The 24,933-nt window shown below is 32.4% G+C and overlaps 1 protein-coding gene across 2 annotated transcripts in view; it reads left to right on the forward strand.

The window, feature by feature from the left end:
• Positions 1 to 24,147, forward strand: part of LOC132760667 (potassium voltage-gated channel subfamily H member 2-like) — a 122,714-nt gene extending 98,567 nt beyond the window's left edge. Inside the window, exons 5-7 of one of the 2 annotated variants that reach the window (XM_060752697.1) lie at positions 6,428 to 6,475; positions 10,275 to 10,492; positions 24,085 to 24,147. In XM_060752697.1, coding sequence (XP_060608680.1) covers positions 6,428 to 6,475; positions 10,275 to 10,492; positions 24,085 to 24,132 — 314 coding nt within the window. In that variant the 3' untranslated portion in view covers positions 24,133 to 24,147. The remainder of the gene's footprint in view (positions 1 to 6,427; positions 6,476 to 10,274; positions 10,493 to 24,084) is intronic. The other variant, XM_060752698.1, reaches the window with a different exon arrangement.
• The last annotated feature ends 786 nt before the right edge of the window (positions 24,148 to 24,933 follow it).

A 24,933-nucleotide genomic window follows, 5' to 3' on the forward strand; every position in this document is an offset into this window, starting at 1 on the left:
AAGTGTGTCAATGTTATGTACTGGTCACAAAAATTACACCATTATGAAAGAAAGATCTATTTATCGTTTTGATAAATGTTCAGACGATGTATCTGAGATTGGATTCCCATAATAAAGGAAGCGCTCCAATGATTAAATGTCCGGTAAATGCTGGTTTATTGTCGTAACACATATACATACACAGTTAATAATTACTTTGCTGTTCTTTCGGAAAAGTGGCGATTTAATGTTTTCGCATGTTTGTCCATCTGCTGATCTGTTTGCTTAGATGGTGAAATTAGTCTTAAGATGTTCAGTCGCTGACTTAATAAATAAATCATTATATGTTCTGAGAATTATCTTCATTATTGAAATTGGTATAGAAATTAGATTGCTAATACATGTATTGTGAATTCACTTAATTTCATGCAAATTTCATGATTTTGTCACAAAGAACATTTTTGTGGGTACATCTTCAATTTTGGGCTTCTTTATTTTTCAAAAAAGGTAAAATGTAAATAATGTAATGCAAAATAACAGCAAATGAAATGAAATTTGATAGATCTTAAATTTTTGGATTGACCTATCCACAAAAACTACGAAAATTGGTGCCCTCCAAATAATGATTTTGCAGTATTATATTATGACATAATTATATAAAGGTACTTTACGGTAGCTTTAATTGAAAAGATTTTTGAATACTTCCTTTAAGTTTTCTTTAACTTTTGCTAAAGTCATTATAATGTCCATAAAATAGGGTATATTTGTAAACATTTGATACTTTTGCTCTTGAAGCTCAACCATAACTGTTTTGGACGACAAATATCTTTAAAAGAAATTCATCCCCTAACCTAATAGAAATTCATCCCCTAACCTTAATTCAAGCTGAGCAGTTGGTCTTAATTTATGGCAAAACATAATAGAATGATACTGATTCAGAAATAAGGAGCATCAGTTTAGGTACATACATGCTAATGTAGGGCTGATATATTCTTTAAACAAAACAAGCACTATTTAAAATCCACACGCAAACTGTTAATGGGTGCAAAAAAGGTGGCATTGATGTATTCTGTAACATTAATGTAAGAATGGTATTCATTTCGCACTTGACAGCTTCCTGCTGGAGATGGGAATGCAATGCAACGTTTTCAAAGACATTGTGATTGTTGCTGAAATTTTGTATCATTATTTCCCCGCACATTAATGGAGTGAGCTTTAGTCTTTCCTCAAGATTAACATTTCCACAGGAGAACTGTGCTGGTATTCCGTGGACAAGAGGAAAGTTTCATTGGTGTCATCAATTCTAGATCAGAATCTATGAATACTGATAGGACTATGAAGAAATCATTGTTTTCCTACTGTAACTTGTTGGCATGATGCATTATTAAGTGGTGCAAACAGTTACTTTACTTAACTTAGTTGCTGAACTCTTTGACATTTTTACAGCAAGAGTTATGGAAAGTCACTTGCATATTCACGCAGTCTTTCTTATTTTGTATGAATAATCTTTAATGTCCCAATTTAGGAATTGGTGGGGGATAGATTTGCCATTGTCCATCCATAATGCTGTCCTACTGTTTTATTGTCAATCCATAGATTGACAAAATAAATGTGGGAGCATCAGAACAGATTTATAGTTATTAAAAGACATTTAATTAATTAATTTAATTTGCTATCATGTTTTAATGGCTTAAAAGCAGTTTATTGTGGCCATAATTTAAGCAAATGTCCAGCTTTTACTGATGGAGGATTTTGTTGACCCCATAACTCAGAGTCTCCACTGTACATTATTTTAAAACTTTGGCAGTCACCTGCACAGTAGCCTCTCCGGGGTTGTATTAAATGCATATTACCTAATCAAGTCTTTAATTGTGTAAAAAGGTTAGTTGACTTTAAAAATATGATACAAATCTGTTGAATAAAGTGTAAAACAGTCTTGATGCTTATGAATAAACACAATTTCACAAAAGATAATTTGTTATACTATAGCATGTTAAAGGATATTAGCAATTGTCAGAAATAAGTTTTATATCTAAGGGAGAAAACTCTTAACTCACTGCTCAAAATAGTATCATCAGAGTAACCTTTCCTGATTATGTGGTAAATGGAATAAATGTGTACGATATATTCTATTTTACAGTTGGATATGTAATTGTTTCTTTATAGCATGTTCTATTCAAAGTTTGATATGTAATGGAAGATTTATTTGTTTCAAAATAAAACAATATAAATATTGTTGTTTTTTTTGTAATTTTTTTTCCTTAATCAAACTGAAATCAAATCAGCACAAAGTAGTAAAACTTTACTATCTATGATAAATGAACAATCATTTGTATTTTACTTTAATGGCACAGGAGCAAAAATTAGCAGTTTTAAGGGTTACAGAGTTTCAGTTATTTGCAGATGTCTATTTTTCCAACTGTCATGTGTTGTTTTCCAGAGTTCTGGCTGCATAATCATTAGAGTTTTTGCGTCTTTAAAAGCAACATGTCATTGTGTCTGTTGTTTGTTTTTTTGTTGCATTATGGTTTAATGTTGCTGCAAAATTTTCAGATTAGTTTGCCTCATAATCAGATCATTATTGTTAATCAATGAATGCTGGGATTTTTAGTCCGAAAACAGAAGTTCCATTTGTGAAATATTTTTTCTTGTTTTAAAGGCATATTTTTCAGTTTGGTTAATTACGAGGAAGCATTGATATAACAGACTGTGTTTTTAGCCGCACAATATTTTTGAAATTTCAGCTAAATTGCCCATCATGGATATTTTTATGCCACCGCAGCATCTGCGATGCGGTGGCATATAGCGATTCACCAGTGTGTGTGTGCGTGTGTTTGTGTGTGTGTTTGTGTGTGTGTTATATAGATTATATAGTGAACTTAAAAAATCTTCTTGTGAAAAACCACTAGTCCAATTTCAACCAAACTTGGCAGGATTGTTCCTTGGGTGAAGGGCTTCCAAAGTTGTTCAAAGAATTTCATTCCATGCAGAAATCTGGTTGCCATGGCAACCAAAAGGAATTATAAGAATAAATTTAAAAAATCTTCTTGTAAAGACCCAAAAGGCCTAGAGCTTAGATATTTTGCATAAGGCATTGTCTGGTAGACCTCTAACAAGATTGTTCAAATTATAGCCCTGGGGTCAAAATTGGCCCCGCCCCGGGGGTCATTGATTTTCACTATGTACATATAGTAAAAACTTAAAACACCTTCTTGTAAAGACCCAAAAGGCCTAGAGCTTATATATTTTGCATAAGGCATTGTCTGGTAGACCTCTACCGAGATTGTTCAAATTATAGCCCTGGGGTCAAAATTGGCCCCGCCCCGGGGATCATTGGTTTTCCTTATATGTACATAGTAAAAACTTATAGTAAAAACTTCAAAAAAATTCTTCTAGCAATTGACAAATGCTAGAGGTTAGATATTTTGCATGAAACATTGTGTAGTAAACCTCTAGCAAGATTGTTCAAATTATAGCCCTGGGTCAAAATTGCCCCCGCCCTTGGGGTCATTGATTTCAATATATACATATAGTAAAAAATAAATAAATCTTATTGGCTGAAGGTACAAGGCTTAGAGCTTTAATTTTTGTTAAATAATATCATCTAAAGGTACTCTACAAAAGTTATTCAAATTTTGCCTCTTGTGTCAAAATTAGCCCCGCCCCCGGTGGCCATAGGTTTTCCTTATATGTATTTAGTAAAAACTTAAAAATTCATCTTCTCTAAATTTACAAAGGCTAGAGTTAAGATATTTTGCATGAAACATTGTGTAGTGAACCTCTTGCAAGATTGTTCAAATTATAGCCCTGGGGTCAAAATTGGTTCCGCCCCGGGGTCATTGATTTTCATTATGTACATATAGTGAAAAAATAAAAAATATTTTTGTCTGAAGGTACAAGGCATAGAGCTTTGATGTTTGATATATAATATCATTTATAGGTCCTCTACCAAAGTTGTTCAAAATTTTCCCCTGGTGTCAAAATTGGCCCTGCCCGGGGGCAGTGATTCTCATTATGTACACATAGTAAAAACAGAAAATAAAACAAATGTTTTCTGAATGGGAGAAAGCTATAGCTTAGATATTTGACTTGAAATGTTGTTTGGTGGACCTGTATCAAAATTGTTTTGAATTAAACCCTTGGGTCAAAATTATGCCTTGCCCAAGGGGACAGTGACCTTCTTTCTTGTCCTTTGATGTACAGCAATGACATTTTGACCATGTGCACAGTTTTAGTTGTAAAATTGAACTTTGATATCAGGTGACCTAGATTTTGATGATGTGACCTACTTTCTTGTCCTTTGATGTACAGCTATGAAATTTGAACCATGCGGTGGCATAGCATTTTTCTCAAATGCAATCTTGTTCATTATTCACGCCAACAAGATATTTGTTGTGTATTTTTCTGCTTTTTTGACAGTAATGGAATGCAAACTGTTCCCTTAGAATTCTTGGTTATTGAATGTCACAGTTGCATTAAATGAGTTAAAAAGGCATTAGTATTAGTTTAAAAAATATTATAATTCAATCAAACATATAAACGCAATATAATTAAGAGTCAAATGAAACAAAATAAACAGTGGCAACTGTTTGGCATGCAACCAGTGAAGACCAAAATCAGCCAACACAGTTTGGTGCTGACTTATCGTGGTCTGCACTGTTCACTATTACATCAGTGAATACTTTTCCCATAAGAATGATGAATATTTCTATCCATATTGAAAGATAAACACATTTGATAGCAAGGTAGAGGTTAAATCCAAGAATTATTAGAAATATCTATGCTGCAGCCAACTCTTGAATAATAATGAAAATAGGTTAACCAATAGATTCAATTTTCTGTATAAAAAATTTGAATATCCATTTCAACCTTTAGTAAATTGTTGATAAGACATTATGTCAATTATGTAACTTAATTTAGTGACTCTTTATAAGTTTAAAAAGGTATAACAGTTTTCTATTGCCTTGGACCGGTGTGAGAGAAACAATGATTGTTTATAATAATAATTTCAATAAAAATGTTTTATAGGTTTTGTTATTTTAGCTAGTAGTGTACCTTTCTAGTTGATGTACTGGTGAAGTCTATTCCACAGTGACCTGTCCATCAAGAGTTATATCTATATTAGCTATAAGCCATGTATCACATTAGGGTAGTTTGTATATTGATGGTTCATGGCAACAATTGTCCTTACTTAGGGTTCAAGTCAAGGTCACTACAGTGTTGCTTTGACAGCTTCCTTTTGTATGTTTAAGGGCTATTATAGTGTTGTCTTGAACACTCAGTATGTAGAAGGGTCTATAGTGTTGCCTTGAACATTGTATATTAAAAGGAGCAACACTGAAGTGTATTAAAAGGAGCAACACTGAACAGTGCTACCTTGAACACACTGTATGTAAAGGAGCTATAGTTTTGCCTTGAACACCCTGTATATAAAAGGAGCAATACTGAACAGTGCTACCTTGAACACACCGTATGTAAAGGAGCTATAGTTTTGCCTTGAACACTCTGTATATAAAAGGAGCAATACTGAACAGTGCTACCTTGAACACACTGTATGTAAAGGAGCTATAGTGTTGCCTTGAACACCATGCATATAAAAAGGGGCAACAGTGCAGCCTGGAACACACTGTATGTAAAGGTCTATAGTGTTGCCTTGAACACTGTATGTAAAACAGCCCAGAGTGCTACCTTGTAAAGAAGCTATTTTGTTGCCTTGAACACTATGTATGTAGAAGGGTCTATAGTGTTGCCTTGAACACCATGCGTATAAAAGGGGCAACAGTGCAACCTAGAACACACTGTATGTAAAGGGTCTATAGTGTTGCCTTGAACACTCTGTATGTAAAACGGCCTATAGTGCTACCTTGTAAAGGAGCTATTTTGTTGCCTTGAAGGCTCTGTACTATGTAGGAGGGTCAGTATTTTAATTGATCAAGTTAAGACAAAATGTTGGTTTATGATTATAATGAGCTATTTGGAAACTTAGCACTGTTACTAATGCATTCTGTCAGAAAACCATTTTCTTAATTAACTCCTAAATGGGAAAATTACATGGCTGAAATGTTGCCTTGAACACTTTGGAATGGACTTTGTCATGCATTTTTTGTGTCTGTTATTTTGCAAGTGACAATGATACACAGAATTGGTTACATGTTTGATGGTGTGATAGTTATATGAAAAATATGTACCTTTATTAAGTGGTACAATATTTATATTTATTGTTCAATGGAGTGGTAGTACTGTACAATATGTATATTTATTGTTTATGGATTGGTAGTACTGTACAATATGTATTTTTATTGTTCAATGGAGTGGTAGAACTGTACAATATGTATATTTATTGTTTAATAGAGTGTTAGTAATGTACAATATGTATATTTATTGTTTAATAGAGTGTTAGTACTGTACAATATGTATATTTATTGTATGATGGTGTGTTGTATTTCAGATTTATATGATAGGTATATACGCCCCAGATCTTATACTCTAAGTACATGTGAGTAGAGCATTCATGCACCCACCTATATATCCTTATTGAATGGTTTATATAAGTGGTTTTTATATGAGATAGATTTGCTAACATTTTATTTCACATATATTTTTGCATCATGTTATATCCTAGTTTTTTTCTTGGCATGCTCAAAATCAATTAATTGAAGGTCTTGTTAGTGGTGGGATTTTTTAAAGAATTTTATTATCTCTATGACACAAATTGTAAAAATTAATAAACTTAGGGATGTTTTATTTGTATTAACTTTTTTGGCACTTCTGGATTTTTCTCGGCCTTAGCTAAGTCTCTCTTGTTTTAGCTCACTGAGGATTATTGGATATCATAAGCCTGAAATCGTCATTTGTACAATTATTTCAGAAATCTTGAATGCTGTATATGTGCCATAGATCTAGAATGCTGCATACGTTTCATAGATCTTGAATGCTGTACATGTTCCATAGATCTTGAATGCTTAACATGTTCCATAGATCTTGAATGCTGTATATGATCCATAGATTTTGAATGCTGTACATGTTTCATAGATCTTGAATGCTTTACATGTTCCGTAGATCTTGAATGCTGTATACATGTTCCATAAATCTCTAATGCTGTACATGTTCCGTAGATCTTGAATGCTGTACATGTTCCGTAGATCTTGAATGCTGAACATGTTCCATAGATCTTGAATGCTGAACATGTTCCGTAGATCTTGAATGCTGAACATGCTCCATAGATCTTGAATGCTGTACTTGTTCTGTGGATCTTGAATGCTGTACATGTTCCGTAGATCTTGAATGCTGAACATGTTCCATAGATCTTGAATGCTGTACATGTTCCGTAGATCTTGAATGCTGAACATGCTCCATAGATCTTGAATGCTGTACTTGTTCTGTGGATCTTGAATGCTGTACATTTTCCATAGATCTTGAATGCTGTATATGTTCCATAGATCTTGAATGCTGTACATGTTGAATGCTGTACATGTTCCTTAGATCTTGAATGTTGTACATGTTCCAAAGATCTTGAATACTGTATTGTTTTTTTACATGTAATTAATTAAAAACTATGATTGTGCCAATCAAGTAAATGTAGAGATAGATTTTAATTGCATCATTATCATTATAGTGCATTACCTTTAACAAGCTAATTGTTTTTCTAATTACACTAATTGAAACAACAAATTGTGTCTTTACAAACAACTAAGGTATCAGTTACATAAACATAGAAAGTAAATGCACAACACTCTCTTATCACTTGTTAATAGATAGCATGCAACATAAGAAAGTGGGCAATGTATTTCTTTCTCAGTTTTGTAATTTTCAATTTTTCTTCCAATTTTATCTTATTTTCTCCATCTTTAAAGCAATCAAAAAAAAGTTCTTCAGAAAGATGAGTAACTCTTGAATGACTGTCTTATAATTTTTATTCTGAATTGCTTCCCTTACAAAGAGAGTAATGGAGAATAACTTTTGTAAGATGGTATTAAAAAAGCATTCTGAATTACTTCCCTTGGTGGTAGAATATCTGAATTCTGTAGGTCTCTCATAAGTTATACTTCTATAATACAGCACATGTAATCTTGTTACTTTTGATGGTTAATAGTTCAGTTTAAGATGTTTGTTACATCTAAAACAAAACTAACTACTGAAATCTTTTTATAGAATAAATGGGCAGGTTATGCTTATGGTATTGGTTTTGCTATAACTGTATGCTATTCTAACATCGTTAGATAAATAGTGATTGATATTTTAGGCTTTTAATTCAAGCAAACAAAACAGTGCAAGGACTTACCTATGTCACCAATTTAGGTCAAGGCCCGAGTCTGCATATAAATTAAATGCACACTGACCATATACTGTTGACTGTTGAACCTGCTGAATTTGTGAAATGGATTTGTCCAGCTTTTAATTGGAGCAGTCTATTCAAAGTTATAGGGATCTCATTGTTAAAAATATACGATTTTTAGCTAACAAATAGTATAGAGTCTGGTCATAATGGGGGAATGTGCAGGCTGGCTTGACTCAATACTGATAGTAAAATCTGGTCCCTAGATTCCATGAGGCTAAGGGTAAGGTTCTAGAATATTGAAATCAGCAGACATTTTCACAAAAAATCTTACGACAATTTTTTGTCGTAAGAGAAATCTTACGATAAATCTCCTTTTCACAAAAAATCTTAAAAAAATCTTTAGTGCAAAATCTGTCGTAACTTTACGATAGGTCTTCCCCGTTCGTAAGTGTAATTTTTTCTCTCTTAAGGGTAAAATATCATGTATCTCTTACCTAAATTGAATAAAAACAAACAAAAAGTTGGAGGACAACTAAATATTAAGCAAACAGTATGCTATAAATAACATAAAGTGAGGTATAATTATTTTTCAACATATACATTTGTGACGTCATGACTTGATGACGTCACGATGGAGAGGGTTATGAATAGTTTAAAATAATGTGAACTATACCTGTAGACTTAGTATTATTGAAAAACTTATAATTTGTACAATTGGTGAGTTCGATTCCATTGCCAGCATGTACTAGTTGGTACCTTTTTATTTATTAATAACATAGTAGACCTTCTTTCTGAAATCTTTTAGATATATATTAATTATCTTCAATCAAGATATAAATTATATCAGTTTGAATCATTTTTTTTGTTCTTAATGAAATTTGATTGTGTTTCAATAGATATTTCAAGCTCCTTGATTACTTGATTTTAAAACCGGAATCAAAATATAGAGCATGCACATCACTATCAAATGAACGTTGCTAGGGATGTTTTTGTCGTAAGATTTATCGTAAGTGAATTTTTTATCTTAAGATAAAATTTTAACTTACGAGTGGCTTTGTGAAAATGACTTAAGATTTAACTTACGATTATCGTAAGTGAAAAACTTACGATAAATCGTAAGATTTTTTGTGAAAATGTCTGCTGGTCCCTAGATTCCATGAGGCTAATGGTAAGGTTCTAGAATATTGAAATCTGGTCCCTAGATTCCATGAGGCTAATGGTAAGGTTCTAGAATATTGAAATCTGGTCCCTAGATTCCATGAGGCTAATGGTAAGGTTCTAGAATATTGATTTTTTTTTAGTTCTAAACAGTTATCAAAGGACTGTTCAAATTTATAGCATGCCATATTTTAGTATAAAATTTTTAGCATGGTGAGAGTTAATTGACTAATTAATTAATGGTTAATTGATTGAACTTTTGCATGTCCCCTATCTAAAGCTAAACTTACTGTTTAATTCAGGTTTATTGTATAAAATTATTTCAAATTCAAAGTTTAGAAGTTATTTCCCAAGTGTTTTTATTTAACTTATTAAAAATTTTGCAGCAATTAAGTTATAGTTGACTACCCACGGCCGAACCATTAACATTTATCATGTTGAGTCAACAGTGGGTATCCAATGATACAATTAGGTGTGTATTATGATAAAGACCTTACTGATTCTTGCATGTCATCTATTCCACCAATGGTACAAGTCATAATAATGTCAACTCTCCTGATGATCATCATTGTTATGATCTAAACTAGTAAACATTAATGAATTATTGATACCTAAGGTGGTGATGTTACTCTTCATTATTTCCTGACTTTAAATAGGTAGGGGAAAATAAAAAGGAAAATTGCTGTTTGAATTGGTTACATATTTCTAGTGTAAAAATTTAGCTAAAATGATTTAGATTGGTCGTGTGAAATTGGTCATATGAAATCTGCATATTCATTGTAGACCAATTAATCAGCAATTATATCACGAAAATTTAAAAGGGTTACGATTTATTGTTACGGTGAATTTTATATTTCAGCTGTGATGGGGAACCATGTAAAATCTGTTCAGATGAATCAAGCATCTAGTGATTCAGAGTTGACAAAGTTCCGAACGAGGACGTTACAGGACAGCCAGATCGATCTATCGGAGGCGGAGAAACTGAAAGCTCTTGACGGACTTAGTCAGAACGCTAAGGGCTTGTTTTTACCAGGTGTACAGAACATGAAACACAATGTATCGGAGAAAGTAGCTCAGGTAATTCTTTAATTACATCGTAACTGTTTAGAAAAAGACAACCTGGTCATTTTGAAAAGGGACTATACTTGTTAATTTGGAGGCAAACATATCTAGCAATTTTATTGTGTCGCCTTGAAAAGGTGACATATAGGGGTTACTTTTGTCGGCGGCGTCTGTGTCGGCGTTGTCGGCGTCCCCTAAAGCTTGTCCGGAGCATAACTCAGTCACTATAAGTCTGATTGACTTCAAACTTGGTATGCATGCTTCTTTCAATAACCCGAAGTGCAGTGGACAAGGACCGGTACTCTGCAGTTCTTATTTTTTGAGTTATTGCCCTTTGTTAATTTTCATACTTTAATTTTGTCCGGGCCATTTTTCTTCAACTAAAAAAGCTATGGACTTGAAACTTCATAGGATGATAGGTCTCATTAAGAAGAAGTGCAGTGCACAAGAACAGGTACTCTGCATTTCTTATTTTTTGAGTTATTGCCCTTTGTTTATTTTCATACTTTAATTTTGTCTGGCCATTTCTCCTTAAGTATAAAAGCTATGGACTTGAAACTTCATAGGATGATAGGTCTCATTAAGAAGAAGTGCAGTGCACAAGAACAGGTACTCTGCATTTCTTAATTTTTGAGTTATGGCCCTTTGTTAATTTTCATACTTAATTTTTGTCCAGGCCATTTCTCCGAAAGTATAAAAGTTATGGACTTGAAACTTCATAGGATGATAGATCTCATTAAGAAGAAGTGCAGTGCACAAGAACAGGTACTCTGCATTTCTTATTTTTTGAGTTATTGCCCTTTGTTTATTTTCATACTTTAATTTTGTCTGGCCATTTCTCCTTAAGTATAAAAGCTATGGACTTGAAACTTCATAGGATGATAGGTCTCATTAAGAAGAAGTGCAGTGCACAAGAACAGGTACTCTGCATTTCTTAATTTTTGAGTTATGGCCCTTTGTTAATTTTCATACTTAATTTTTGTCCAGGCCATTTCTCCGAAAGTATAAAAGTTATGGACTTGAAACTTCATAGGATGATAGATCTCATTAAGAAAAAGTGCAGTGCATAAGAACTGATACTCTGCATTTCTTATTTTTTGAGTTATTGCCCTTTGTTGATTTTCTTACTTTATTTTTGTCCTGGTCATTTCTCCTCAAGTATGAAAGCTATGGACTTGAAACATCATAGAATGATAGATCTTATTGATAAGAAGTGCAGTGCACAGAAACTGCTGCTCTGCACTTATTATTTTTTTAGTTATTGCCCTTTGTTATTTTCATATTTCATTTTTGTCCTGGCCATTTCTCCTAAACTACATTGTTCACAAGGCGACACATCCGACTCGCGGAGTTCTAGTTACTATATGGTATTAGTAAGTAAATTATCTTCAATTTCAGAAGCAATTTTCTTTAGTTCTACGTAAGCAAGAACAATAAAGAGAGTGGTGGCATGGCTGAGTGGTTGACACATTAAATAGTTATCTAAGGATTTCTGTGTCCCAGGGTTCAAACCCCATTGGGGGCAAGATATTTTCGTTAGCAAGAAACATTACACTCATTGCTTAGCACTGGTTGGTTCTAAGGAATAGATTCGAGAGTGTTTCAATAAGCTTACAGCTTTCAACACAATCAAACTAAAATAAGTTCGTATAAACTAACTATAAAAAAACAAAACAACAGAGCATTAAGCTGGAATAGATTTCTGGATGCAGTCTGAGTAAGCACAATAAGTTGAAAATTACATAATCATATGCAAAAGTAGCCAAGTAATTAATTAAAATGATAAGATGAATCGCAGTTTCATTGTTTGAAGAAATTTTATATATTTCATATATATTTTTCTTTTTCTTTTTCTTTTATAGAATTATGTATTAAGCATGCTTGTTCTAAGATGTAGCTACAGAGATAGTAAATGACTGTTAAATATCCATATCACCAAATCAAATTGGTTATAACTTATATGTTTGTGTTACAATTATAATGATTTTGTGAGATAAAAAGCTAACTCTTATAAGCTTATTAAGACAAGTTGTTAAGTTCATGAGTTCAAACTCTGTATGTTGTATAGTTTTATCCTATATTAAACTTCTGGTTGACAATATTATATGGCCATAACTTCTCCCCATGCAGTAATAATTATAGTTATTAATATGGGGAAATTTCTAAATAAATTACCAATAATATGTCAACACTGCTGAGAATCTGAAATGTACTTGTGAGGTTATTATAATACTGTATAAAATAGTATGAGCTCCAGAAATAAATATGACTGAAGAATATAACAGTCATATGATAAAAAAAGTTTGCGTGTAATAATCCTAATTGATGTTCTTTTCAAAAGATGATCAATCGGCAAAATATAATTGGCAATATTTTGCCAATTTATAACAAATATGATATATAAATTTACATGTATTATCAAAACTTTATTGAGTTTACTAGGCATACTAAGAAATTGCAATGTATCATTAGGTAACCTGATATATACAGAGAAAAAATTCAAAGCCATATTTGAACCTTAATCTGGGACTCGTGTTCAGCTGAAGTTGATTTTGTTTGAAGATTCATGCACCACTTGTGTGGTCTTTGCTTAGTAAATCACTTGTGTTTACAGCTGTGGGTTCAAATCCCGCAAGGAACTATGAAGGAAGTTATCCAGCTAGCGGATTTAAGGTCTGTGGTTCTACGTAGGTGCACACTTATGTCTGAAATACTGCATAGAGGCTGGGAAACTGAACCTTTTCTCCTCTTATAAAACTAGAAATATGCCATATGACCTGGAATTAAAGTTACTGCAAAACCCTTACAATGTCATTGCAACTTAAATAACAACCAAAAAGAAATAAAGTCCACTTAAAAATATGAAATACAAGTCCTGGATCAACAGAATCTTATTTAAACTCTAGACTACTTACTTTGTGAGGAAGGCTTCTTAACCCTCCAGAAAGTTGTTCTGTTTCTGTCATTTAAAGAGAGGCTTTTAAGCATTATATATCTTGCCTATATAACAATATGCCAAATCATGACATGTTCATTTTGTAAAGCTATAGGAATGACAATAAAGAGACAGGTCGTATATCAGAGAAAATCACAGAGACCTAATGCTAGACTATCATTAGATATCTGCCATTGTAGAGATAAACAAATGACTTACTTGTATTATTTTAGTGCCTTACATTATATTAATGCAGCTGCTCTGATGAAATTTCCATTTGGTTATATAATTTGAAAATTTTTGTAGTTTTTAATAGGTGAAATATTTATTGAAATACAAGATTTTCACAAATAGAATACTTTGCGTATTGATGCAGTATTATGATACAGTCATTAATAAGAATCAAATTTTCTGTAATTTCACATGTCTGTGTTTAGGTTTGTTTATGATAATAATAATAATAATAATAATAATAAAGACTTTATTTAAAGAGGCAACATAGTTATAGGCATGGTCTTCCCATCAAATATACAATGTACATAGTATAAACATTTACAACAAAAGGTATGATAACAACAGAAGTAACATTGTTACAAATAGTTAAGAAACATATAAAATGATAGCTAGAAGAAAAAGAGAAAAAAAAAACATTAAAAAAGAATATAGACAATGAAAGTAAAATATACATTTATTATTTTATAATACAACTTTCAGATGGGATTTAAAATTCCCTCCAGAGAACCATCATTTCAGATAATTATTTTTGAATGACTGTAAATTTGTAGAGTTTCTTATATCTAAAACCCCAGTCACACTAGAGCTTACGATTACTTGCGACCACCGGCGACTTGTAAAACTGACGATCATCAGCGATTGTCTGCGACTTAAACCATTTTTAGCTCGACTTTTTTTTTTTTGAAAAAAAAAGTAGAGGTATTGTTATAGTCAGGTCGGCGTTGCCGTCTCCGTTGCCGTTGCCGTCCGAAAACTTGTACCTGGATCATAACTTTTTTATTTCTTGGTGTATTGTCTTCATACTTGGCCACAACAACCCTTGGGACAAGACCTTTCAGTAGACCACACTAACCTTGACCTTCATCCATAAATGACCTTGACCTTCAAGGTTAAAAGTCCAATTTTTGCTTGTTCATGCTGTTATTGGCTGTTACTTTGTTATTTTTGAATGGATTGTCTTCAAACTTGAACATAATAATCTTCAAGGATATCCCTTAAAAATAACCAGTCAGACCTTGACATTCACTCATCAATGACCTTGACTTTGAAGGTCAAATTATTGAAATTTTCATTTTTTTGGCTATTATTGGCTGTAACTTTGTTATTTTTGAATGGATTGTCTTCAAACTTGAACATAATAATCTTCCAAGATAACTGTTAAAAATATACCGAAAGACCTTGACCTTCACTCATTAATGACATTGCCTTTGAAGGTCAAATTATTGAAATTTTCATTGTTTTGGCAGTAACTGACTGTAACTTTGCTATTTTTGAAGGGATAAACTTCATATTATAACAGAACATTCTTAAGGACCAGACCTTGTTGTTTATCAAACCCAAATTTGCTTGGGCTCTTTAATGACCTTGACCTTGAAGGTTATATTACTGAATTTTCTCAGATTGTGCATTTATTGGTGTGTGTGTGTGTGTATGTATAGTATATGCAGGGATCATTCTGGTCAGGATTTTTAGTGAGAGATTTTCTCTCATTTGAGAAATTTTAATGAGAGAAATTAGATTTTCTTGAGAGATTTAATTTTCATGATGGGCGAGGTTAAAAATATAGAAATTTCTAACTTTTTAAAATCACTGTACATATAAACATTGTTTATCTAATGAGGATATAAGAAGATGTAGCTCTGTTTATTACAGTGATTTTTGTTTTCACTTTTTTAACACATCCTATGCCTTTTCTTTTGTGAATTTTTAAACATAATAAAATTCTAGTTGTGAAAAATAAATATAACACTTTTATTCTGAAATATAAAAGAATTATACATGGATATCTACTACAACTATTATTTGCAGCCAATGTTCCTAATGGACAACACTGTACTGTACAGAAGTGATTGTTGAGATTTGAAGAATATTTTTTATAACCTTACATTTTGTTTTCTTTATGATTCTCTTCACACACCTCCCTCCTTTAAAAAAATATTCATTGAATATGTGACCTGAACACATAATGACAAATATCTCCATATCCACAAATATAAACAATACCTAAAGTAATTTTTATTCATAAACATCATTTTCAGTGTTATAAAACACCTTTAAATAACACTCAGCTTCCTTTTAGTATTTTTTTTTAATCACGACATCGCGAAAATATGTGACAATTGAATATTTGTCTGTTTTCCGCTGAAACATTCACAATTCTAGCTGTTGCTGATTGCAATAATATAAAATTAAATATTTTTGTTCAATAAAAGAATATTTATTATCGGCTATTTCATCAGGAATCGTAAAACAAATTTTTTTAATTTGTTCTTTACGGCAAAATTTACCGTGGTTGATGTGACATTTAGAAGACAAATTTTACCGGTATTTGTTTTTTACATGTCCATTTTTATGTTAGTCTGTGTCTAACAATTTTTATTAAAATCAATTAAAAGTGTTTTATGTAAATTCTCGACTTACAGATAGATAAAGGTTAGCCATCATACCGTACGGTGAATTTGCGGTCTCCGATCGGCAATTATTTTAGGCTAAATAATTCAAAGTGTTGGACTACTTTTTGGAGTTTTTTTACACCGATTTTATTAATAAACAATTTGAAATTAAATTCTTGATGGGAATTGTGAATTTTTCATCATATTTTTGTGTAACTGTAGCATTTTTTTTATTGTGATTAGACATTTTCGGGCTCAAATTGCTGTGCGAGATTTTCTCTCATTTCACAAATTTCTCTGAGATTTTGGTGATTTTTTTTGCGAGAAATCGCGGAAATCGCCCCCTAGAATGATCCCTGTATATGTATTATATATATATATATATATATATAAATGTGTGTGTGTATATATATACATATATGCAGGTATATATATATATATAAATATAATACATATATATGCATGTATATATATATATATATACATATATAGATATATATATATATATATATATCAAATATATATATATATATCAAATATATATATATGTATATATATATATACATGTATATAATTGTGTCATGTTTTTCTATTTTTAGAAATTGTGTCATTTTTTCTATTTTTAGAAATTGCGTCATTGTTGCTATTTTTAGAATTTGCGTCATTTTTTTTCTATTTTTAGAAATTGGGTCATTGTTGCTATTTTTAGAAATTGCGTCATTTTTTTCTATTTTTAGAAATTATGTCAGTTTTGTTCTATTTTTAGAAATTGCGTCATTGTTTCTATTTTTAGAAATTGCGTCATTTTTTTCTATTTTTAGCTCGACTTTTCTATGAAAAGGGGAGCTATCCTACTCGCCCCGGCGTCGGCGTCGGCGTTGGCGTCACACCTTGGTTAAGTTTTTCGTACCACCCCACTTTATTTCAGAAGTATTACAAGTATGGCTTTGAAACTTACCATACTTGTTCACCATCATAACCTCCATCTACAGACAAGAGTACATAACTCTGTCAAGGTTTTTGACAGAATTATGGCCCTTTTTTGACTTAGAAAGTGTATTGAGCTTGGTTAAGTTTTTTGTACCACCTCACTTTATTTCAAAACCATTGGAGGTATTGCTTTGAAACTGACCATACTTGTTTACCATCACGACCTTCATCAACAGACAAGAGGACATAACTCTGTCAAGGTTTTTGACAGAATTATGCCCCTTTTTGACTTAGAAAATACATTGAATATGGGTAAAATCCACTTATTGCCTTAACCCTTTGAGATATTGCTTTGAAACTTTTAATGCTATTTCACATCATAACCCCCATCTGTACGCAAGAGAAGGTAACTCTGTCAAGGATTTGTTTTAAAAATTAAGGCCTTTTATCGACTTAGAATCTTGGTTAAGTTTTTAGTACCAGTCCACTTTTTGACTGAACTGTTTGAGATATTAATTTGAAAGTTGGAATACTTGTTTACAATCATGATTCCCAAACATGTCCAGGAGAAGGTAATTCTGTCAAAGATTTTATTTGAATTATGGCCCTTAACTGTCAATGTTTTGTATTATAGGCAAGCACTAAAAAACTTAAAAAATCTAAAAAAATTCATTCCTATCCACTGAACCTGCAGTGTTCAAGGGTATCACACAATTCAGTAAAATAATTCTTCACTAAATATCTTAATGCTCATGGCCATTGTTCACTTTAAAAATACAGAGATTCTTGTATTGCCTTTTACTGCAAAAACTTTTTTTATTGGCAAGCAATAAAAAAGTCGAGCGCGCTGTCTTACGGACAGCTCTTGTTAGAAATTGTGTCAGTTTTGTTCTATTTTTAGAAATTGCGTCATTGTTTCTATTTTTAGAAATTGCGTCATTTTTTTCTATTTTTAGAAATTGCGTCATGTTTTATATTTTTAGAAATTGCGTCATTTTTTGTCTATTTTTAGAAATTGCATCATGTTTTTCTATTTTTAGAAATTGCGTCATTTTTTCTATTTTTAGAAATTGCTTCATTTTTTTTCTATTTTTAGAAATTGCGTCATGTTTTTCTATTTTTAGAAATTGCGTCATGTTTTTCTATTTTTAGAAATTGCGTCATTTTTTGTCTATTTTTAGAAATTGCATCATGTTTTTCTATTTTTAGAAATTGCGTCATTTTTTTCTATTTTTAGAAATTGCGTCATTTTTTCTATTTTTAGAAATTGCTTCATTTTTTTTCTATTTTTAGAAATTGCGTCATGTTTTTCTATTTTTAGAAATTGCGTCATTTTTTCTATTTTTAGAAATTGCGTCATTGTTGCTATTTTTAGAATTTGTGTCATTTTTTTTTCTATTTTTAGAAATTGCGTCATTGTTGCTATTTTTAGAAATTGCGTCATTTTTTTCTATTTTTAGAAATTGCGTCATTTTTTTCTATTTTTAGAAATTGCGTCATTGTTTCTATTTTAGAAATTGCGTCATTTTTTCTATTTTTAGAAATTGCGTCATGTTTTTCTATTTTTAGAAATTGCGTCATTTTTTCTATTTTTAGAAATTGTGTCATTGTTGCTATTTTTAGAAATTGCGTCATTTTTTTCTATTTTTAGAAATTGCGTCATTTTTTCTATTTTTAGAAATTGCGTCAGTGTTGCTATTTTTAGTAATTGCGTCATTTTTTTCTATTTTTAGAAATTGCGTCATTGTTTCTATTTTTAGAAATTGCGTCATTGTTGCTATTTTTAGAAATTGCGTACTGTTGCTATTTTTAGAAATATGCTTAATGTTTCTATTCATATATATACAAAATATATAAACAAAACTAATGTGACAAGACAGACCAACTAAATTTATAAAAAGGAAACATCAATATATGTTCAAACCTTTTATGTTTGCGTTTAGAAAAAGTAAAAAGTCGAGCGTTGCCCCCGCCCGGCGGTGGCTCTTGTTGCACAAATAAATTTACTTTTGCTAGTATGGTAAGACAAGTCATCATTGACAATCGCACGACAGGTCATAAGTAAGCGTACGATGGTCTCAAGATTGCCTGGGATTACGTACGACTACCCGTTACATAACATGCGATCACCTACAACTTGTCGTACGACCATCACACGATTACTAAAGACTACTTAAGATTATCAGTGACTATTGGAAATTTGTAAAGACTGTCGTAAGATTGTCGCACTTCCGAACGACCATCGTGCGACAGCCTTAAGACCTTATAAGATCACTAGCGACCTGTTTGATCGCAAGGAGGTTTTTGTGCAAGCTCAAAAACCTGTCTACGACTGAAATTGGTCGTGGGACCTAAATAAGATAACCTGCGACTGTCAAAGATCACCGATGACCGTCGTAAGACGTTTTAAAGATTGTCCGCGACCAGAGGTCACTGGTGATCGTGAACTGGTCTTCACTTGTCGTAAGCTCTAATGTGACTGGGGCTTAAGGAAAGAGAATTCCAAAGTTTTGAGCCTGAATATGATAAAGATTTTCTGCAGAACTTAAGTCTAGGTTTACCCTTGCAGAATTATTACCATGTATTTTACAACTTTCAACTTTTACATCGAGTCCAAGAAGTCCATATCAAATCCATATCACACCCCATATGGACTTGTTTCATTTGCACAGTCCATAAGGTTCATATTTCATATTGCACAGACAAGTCATTATCATGGCTGGTGTTCAAAATGTTAAATTTAAACACAAGAACACTCCATGGTTAAGTGGTTTAATTGGGTCATTGTATTAATATCATTTGCCTCTGACCTTTCGACCTGTCTGTGGGTTTTGAGTACTTCCAGAAAACTTCATAACGGGGTTCTACCTGGGCTCTGCCTGTATCAACTGGGGCTCTGCCTGGGTCAACCGGGGCTCTTCAGGCGCCATTCAGGAACGACCAGGGAAGCACTGGCATGAACCGTAGCTTCACCTGGGCTATGCCTTGATGGTCTGGAAGGCATCCTGGATGGTTAGTTTGGAATTACCGTAGTGCTGCCTGGGTAAGTGTGACTGCAACAATAATTTCAACCCGAATCATCCCCGTAACTTACGTGGGTGGTCCTGGGCTCTGCCGGGAGTAAGTGAGACCGCAGCTTAATGCAGCTGAAAAAGCTTACAAAAGGTTGGTGGTTCTACTAATGATGTAACTTAAAGCACAACGTAACATAGCCAGCCCTGTCTCCCGCCCCCTCTCGAACAATTATCTAACCATAAAAAAATTATGCAAATTTTCATTTTTCTTAAACATTATTCATAACAATAACTCAATGGCACACATTTGGGAAAAAAATATTACCCTATAATCATATAAGATTGTTGATGTTTTCCTCTCAATTTTATGCAAATACCCTCAATCAGTTGACATTAGAGACAATGGGAAATATATGTATATATTCTTACAAGTACTCATTACTGACGGGCTACTTAATGAAGCCTTAAAACATCCCTATCTCTTATACTGTCTCCAACAAAATGACAGTTGACTCTTTCATTCGGTAAATTATTTTTTCTTCTTAAAGCTCTGTATAAAAAATGTGAAATCACCAGGCTTAATCATAGCTTCTATATTATTCATGTTCAAGAAAATGACAGATTCTCAATCTCCTTTGAAGACGGGGAGAGTTATAGAATTTTTAATTTCTCCTTCCAAGCTGACTGTAAAAATTCTCTTGAGTTTTAGACGTTTTAATGAGTATTAAGCTATTATTGTTGCTGCCTGCAGTTTTACACAATTTTTGTTTTTGAATTTTGAAAAAAAGAGCTCTTCCAAAATGCCTGTTACAACCTACACTGTGTTGGTGTGCCGTGAAATCAAACAAATGAAACAATCAAAGAAAATGATATAAGAACTTTTCAAATCCTGACTTTCGTGAATTAATTCATACAAATCATTTTGCTGTTAAAAAACTTGTAATTGTATAATGTTTACCTTATATTGGCTTTGAATAATAATTAATTAGTAATAAATGACAAACATTTAAATAAAAAAAAAGAAACATGCCTGTCAATTTCTTTTCTGTTCACATGCGATACTGTTTATGAAATGATGAATGCTGATTGGATAATATTTCTGCAGGCGCTCTTGATTGACAGCTGGTGCCTTGATGTACCGAACCAAAATTTCAACTTATAAATCAGTTAATCCATGGGAAACAGTTTATTCATATGAGCCATGTTACGACAAAACCAACGTAATGCGTTTGTGACCAGCATGGATCTAGACCAGTCTGCGCATCCGCACAGTCTGATCAGGATCCATGCTGTTCGTTACCTACCCTATTACAAGTAGAGAAACTGATAGTGAACAGCATGGATCCTGATCAGACTGCGCGGATGCGCAGGCTGGTCTGGATCCATGCTGGTCGCAAACGCATTACATTGGTTTTGTCGTGACGCGGCTCATATATATTCAAACTTTGGTGAATCGTTGCACCCCGTTAAATAAGAGTTAAAAAAACGTTATCAAAATGTTTGGGTCAGGTGAGCGCTTTGTGACTGTCTTAGCTTTCTTGTTGTAATATGAAACTTTTGGATTGAAAGTTCACATTAGTTATTATAGAAGCTGACATGAAGTTTTAACTTGTAATCAATATGTATACCAATAAACCTCTCTTTAAACTATAATAAACTAAATTGTATTTCTGTCTGTTTGACAAGACTTTATATCGAAACACCATAATTTCCATCACAATATAGTAGTCATTTGATAATTTCAGTGGTTTGATTAAGTTATGGTTTAACGGCAGGTCATGTGAAGTAATTATTCTATGCTATTTTGATTAATAGAGACTGCTATGACCAATTAGTTAAGGTTGCTGAGCTTGAATCACTGACCCTCATAACTAAGGGTTTGAATTCTGCTGAGGGTTTGAATTCAGACAGATTTTTAATTCTTGTAAAATAACCTTAGCAGAAGGTTGGCATTTTTACGCAGGAAGCAATCACTTGTACATGCAATGATGCATGGAAGGACAGCATGAAGTGGTGTTATTATACTGAGTATAATTCGAAGGTAATGCCATATACTGTCTTAAACATATATTGTTTAGTATTTTGTATACTTTTACTGCTGTTCTTATTTCTGTCTCCATCAATGAACGTGAATATTGAGGGACTTATAGCTTTACGACAAAACAAAGGCAGATCAAATGTTTTTTATATTAGCTAAATTCAAAGTTTGCAATGTTGCCAGTGTGAGATATTTGTCGTGGATTATGGAAATCCTTAAGTTATTAACTCGGCAAACAAATTGGAATTGATTGAATGGAAAAATGCACGAGTTTCCATGCATCATGGCAGTAAATCTTTGAAATTATCGTCACATGAAAGCAATAAATCATGCTAGTTATCAGCTACCCTGGGATACACATTGTCAGAAATGGGTCAAAATGTTCTGTCATTGTCAACGGGGAGAAAATAAAATCTGACAACAGTTTGACAGATTCTTAATTTTCTTTATTGGCAGTACCAACAGTATCAAATAAACACTGTGACAGAAAATCAAATTTAATACACAGATAATTGCTAGAATAATATTTGAAAGATTTTACACAGGAAACCGGCAAGCTGTATTTTCCGTCTAGGACAATGTCAGTTGACATCATTGTTACCATAGCGATAGGCGACGCTGAGCTATTTTAAATCATGATAAACAATTTTTCCTTGTAGTCGTGATACCATGTCTTTTATCACGATTCGAATTGACTGCTTTCATCTGTCTTAAGGTATCAAATATGATTCTTTACAAAAGTCACGATAGTACAATGTTATTGAAAATACAGTTGTCATGGATATATTTAGGAGAAGAAAAAACAACTTTGGATGAGATATTAGACTCTGATTTGAAAGATAATTCAGCGAGAGGCAGCCGTCCAATAATTACCATTCCATAACTGAGAAAATATTTGTATGTCAATAATATACAAACAGTCTGAATGAGCGAGTCTTTGTTCAAACAATTCTGTTTAAAATGCTTTATAGGATTTTTTAAAAAAGTTATAACTAATTAATTATTAAAGATGCTTGTTGATAGAAGTGGTAATTGGCATTTGTGAAAGATTTTCAACTTGGTTTCTGTAAAAGAATTATACTTGGTTTCGTAAAACGTTTATTCTTGGTTTTTGTAAAAATAAAAGATACGATTGTAGAATGACAATTTTAAGGCCAGGTTGGAAATATTCAGGAAAAGGATATTCATGTACTGAAAAGGTAAGCAACAAATTAAATATGATGTGAGAAAAATTATTCTGCATCAAATTAATTGAAATGCTATGTTTTGTTTTAGAAGATAATTATTGATAAGGACTAATTGATAAGGACTAGTTTTTATCTAAAAATGTATAAAACATTCTTCAGTTAACCAATGTAAATCATTTCAGAAGTTATAAGCAATTATAAGATTGACATTTTATTTTCTCTGTAAGTAAATAAAATATTGCAGAGTGCATGATGTCAGTGTTTTAATTATGAGAGTTGTCAAATAATGAAATGATGCTTTATGTTAGCTTAAGACTTCACATTTTTGTGTTGAATTATTTTATACTGTATCTTTCCCTTAAAAATTATACTTTTAAAGGCACATTTAATTTATAAAGGTTTTAATGCAAACTAAAATATTAAGAGGGTAATATAATACTATGTACTTATGAAATTTTAACATTCTATAAAAATATAATTATGTGTCTATAACAGAATGTTTATTCAGATAAATATCAAACAATTTGAAAATATGTCATTTTGTTATTTTGCCATCAAATAAGCATTTTCACATTTTGTAATGAAAAGGTGTATGTGACCATATAGAATGCTTTGTAGCTTTAAAGGAATTATCATTTATTTTAGTAAACACAGTTAATAGACACAAAGTAATACCTCTTGCCTTGCAAATAATTACAGGCAACAGTTACTTTTTCTTTTCAGGTGCATATTAGGGACTCGTTTGTTTTCAGTATATTATTAATAAACAGGATAAAGATAACGTCCACAATTTCTGTTACGGATAACGCCTCAGTGATTTAATGTGGTATATAGTAATATGATATGATATTTTATATAGAACATATTTGTTTGCAGGAAAGATCAGTGAAAGAGGAAATTGAGAAATTGGTAAGAGCAAATTGATCACAAAAAAAACGTTTACTGCACAAATTCTACAGGCTACATTTCAGGATTTGTTTGTACACAATATATTTATTATTAACTTTTAATTAACACTTTAACATGCTAAATTTGCCCTGCTTTTGAATTTGGAATGGTCAGTTAGGAAGTTAAGGGGTTTTCGATATTGATATACAAATATATATATTCTAGAGCCGGTCATATGAGCTACAACAGTTGCTGAAATTGACCTGTCAACAGGGAGTTGAACTCTGCTTTGAGTTGGTGTAAATATTTATGCCATGCAGACTCTATCCTTATGCCATGCAGACTCTATCCTGACAGATTTAATTGGGACTTTTTTCCGACTCTCAAACTGTTACAAGCCCTGTTTTACAGTACTGGACACGCGAAACCCGCACAATTCGCGTATTCGCGGCGAACTCTCATGCTTTATAACGCGAGCGAATTCGCGGCAACTTGAGACAATCGCCGCGAATTCAACTCGCGGCGATTTTGCCGTGAACATTTGCCGCGATTCGCGGGGAATAATACATGTTCATTTGTATAATAAATGTAGATCTATTTATAAGTGTAGTCTGTGAACTTGAAACCAGATATACATGTACAAGTACGAAAATTAATTAGTAGATCTACATGAAGTTGTATCAAGAAAATCTTGTAATTTGCTAAAATGCCCTTTCTCTATTTATCTTTGATGCCAACAGCAAATATAAATAACCACGGCGAAATCAAATAACACCGTTAAAAACTTTCCGTGAATGGCGGAATCATGACCTCAATGTATAAATGCGACGCAGTACA

Source organism: Ruditapes philippinarum, unplaced genomic scaffold (genome assembly GCF_026571515.1).
Source record: "Ruditapes philippinarum isolate M1 unplaced genomic scaffold, ASM2657151v2 ctg1481_1_1_1_1, whole genome shotgun sequence".
NCBI classification, from domain to species: Eukaryota; Metazoa; Mollusca; class Bivalvia; order Venerida; family Veneridae; genus Ruditapes; species Ruditapes philippinarum.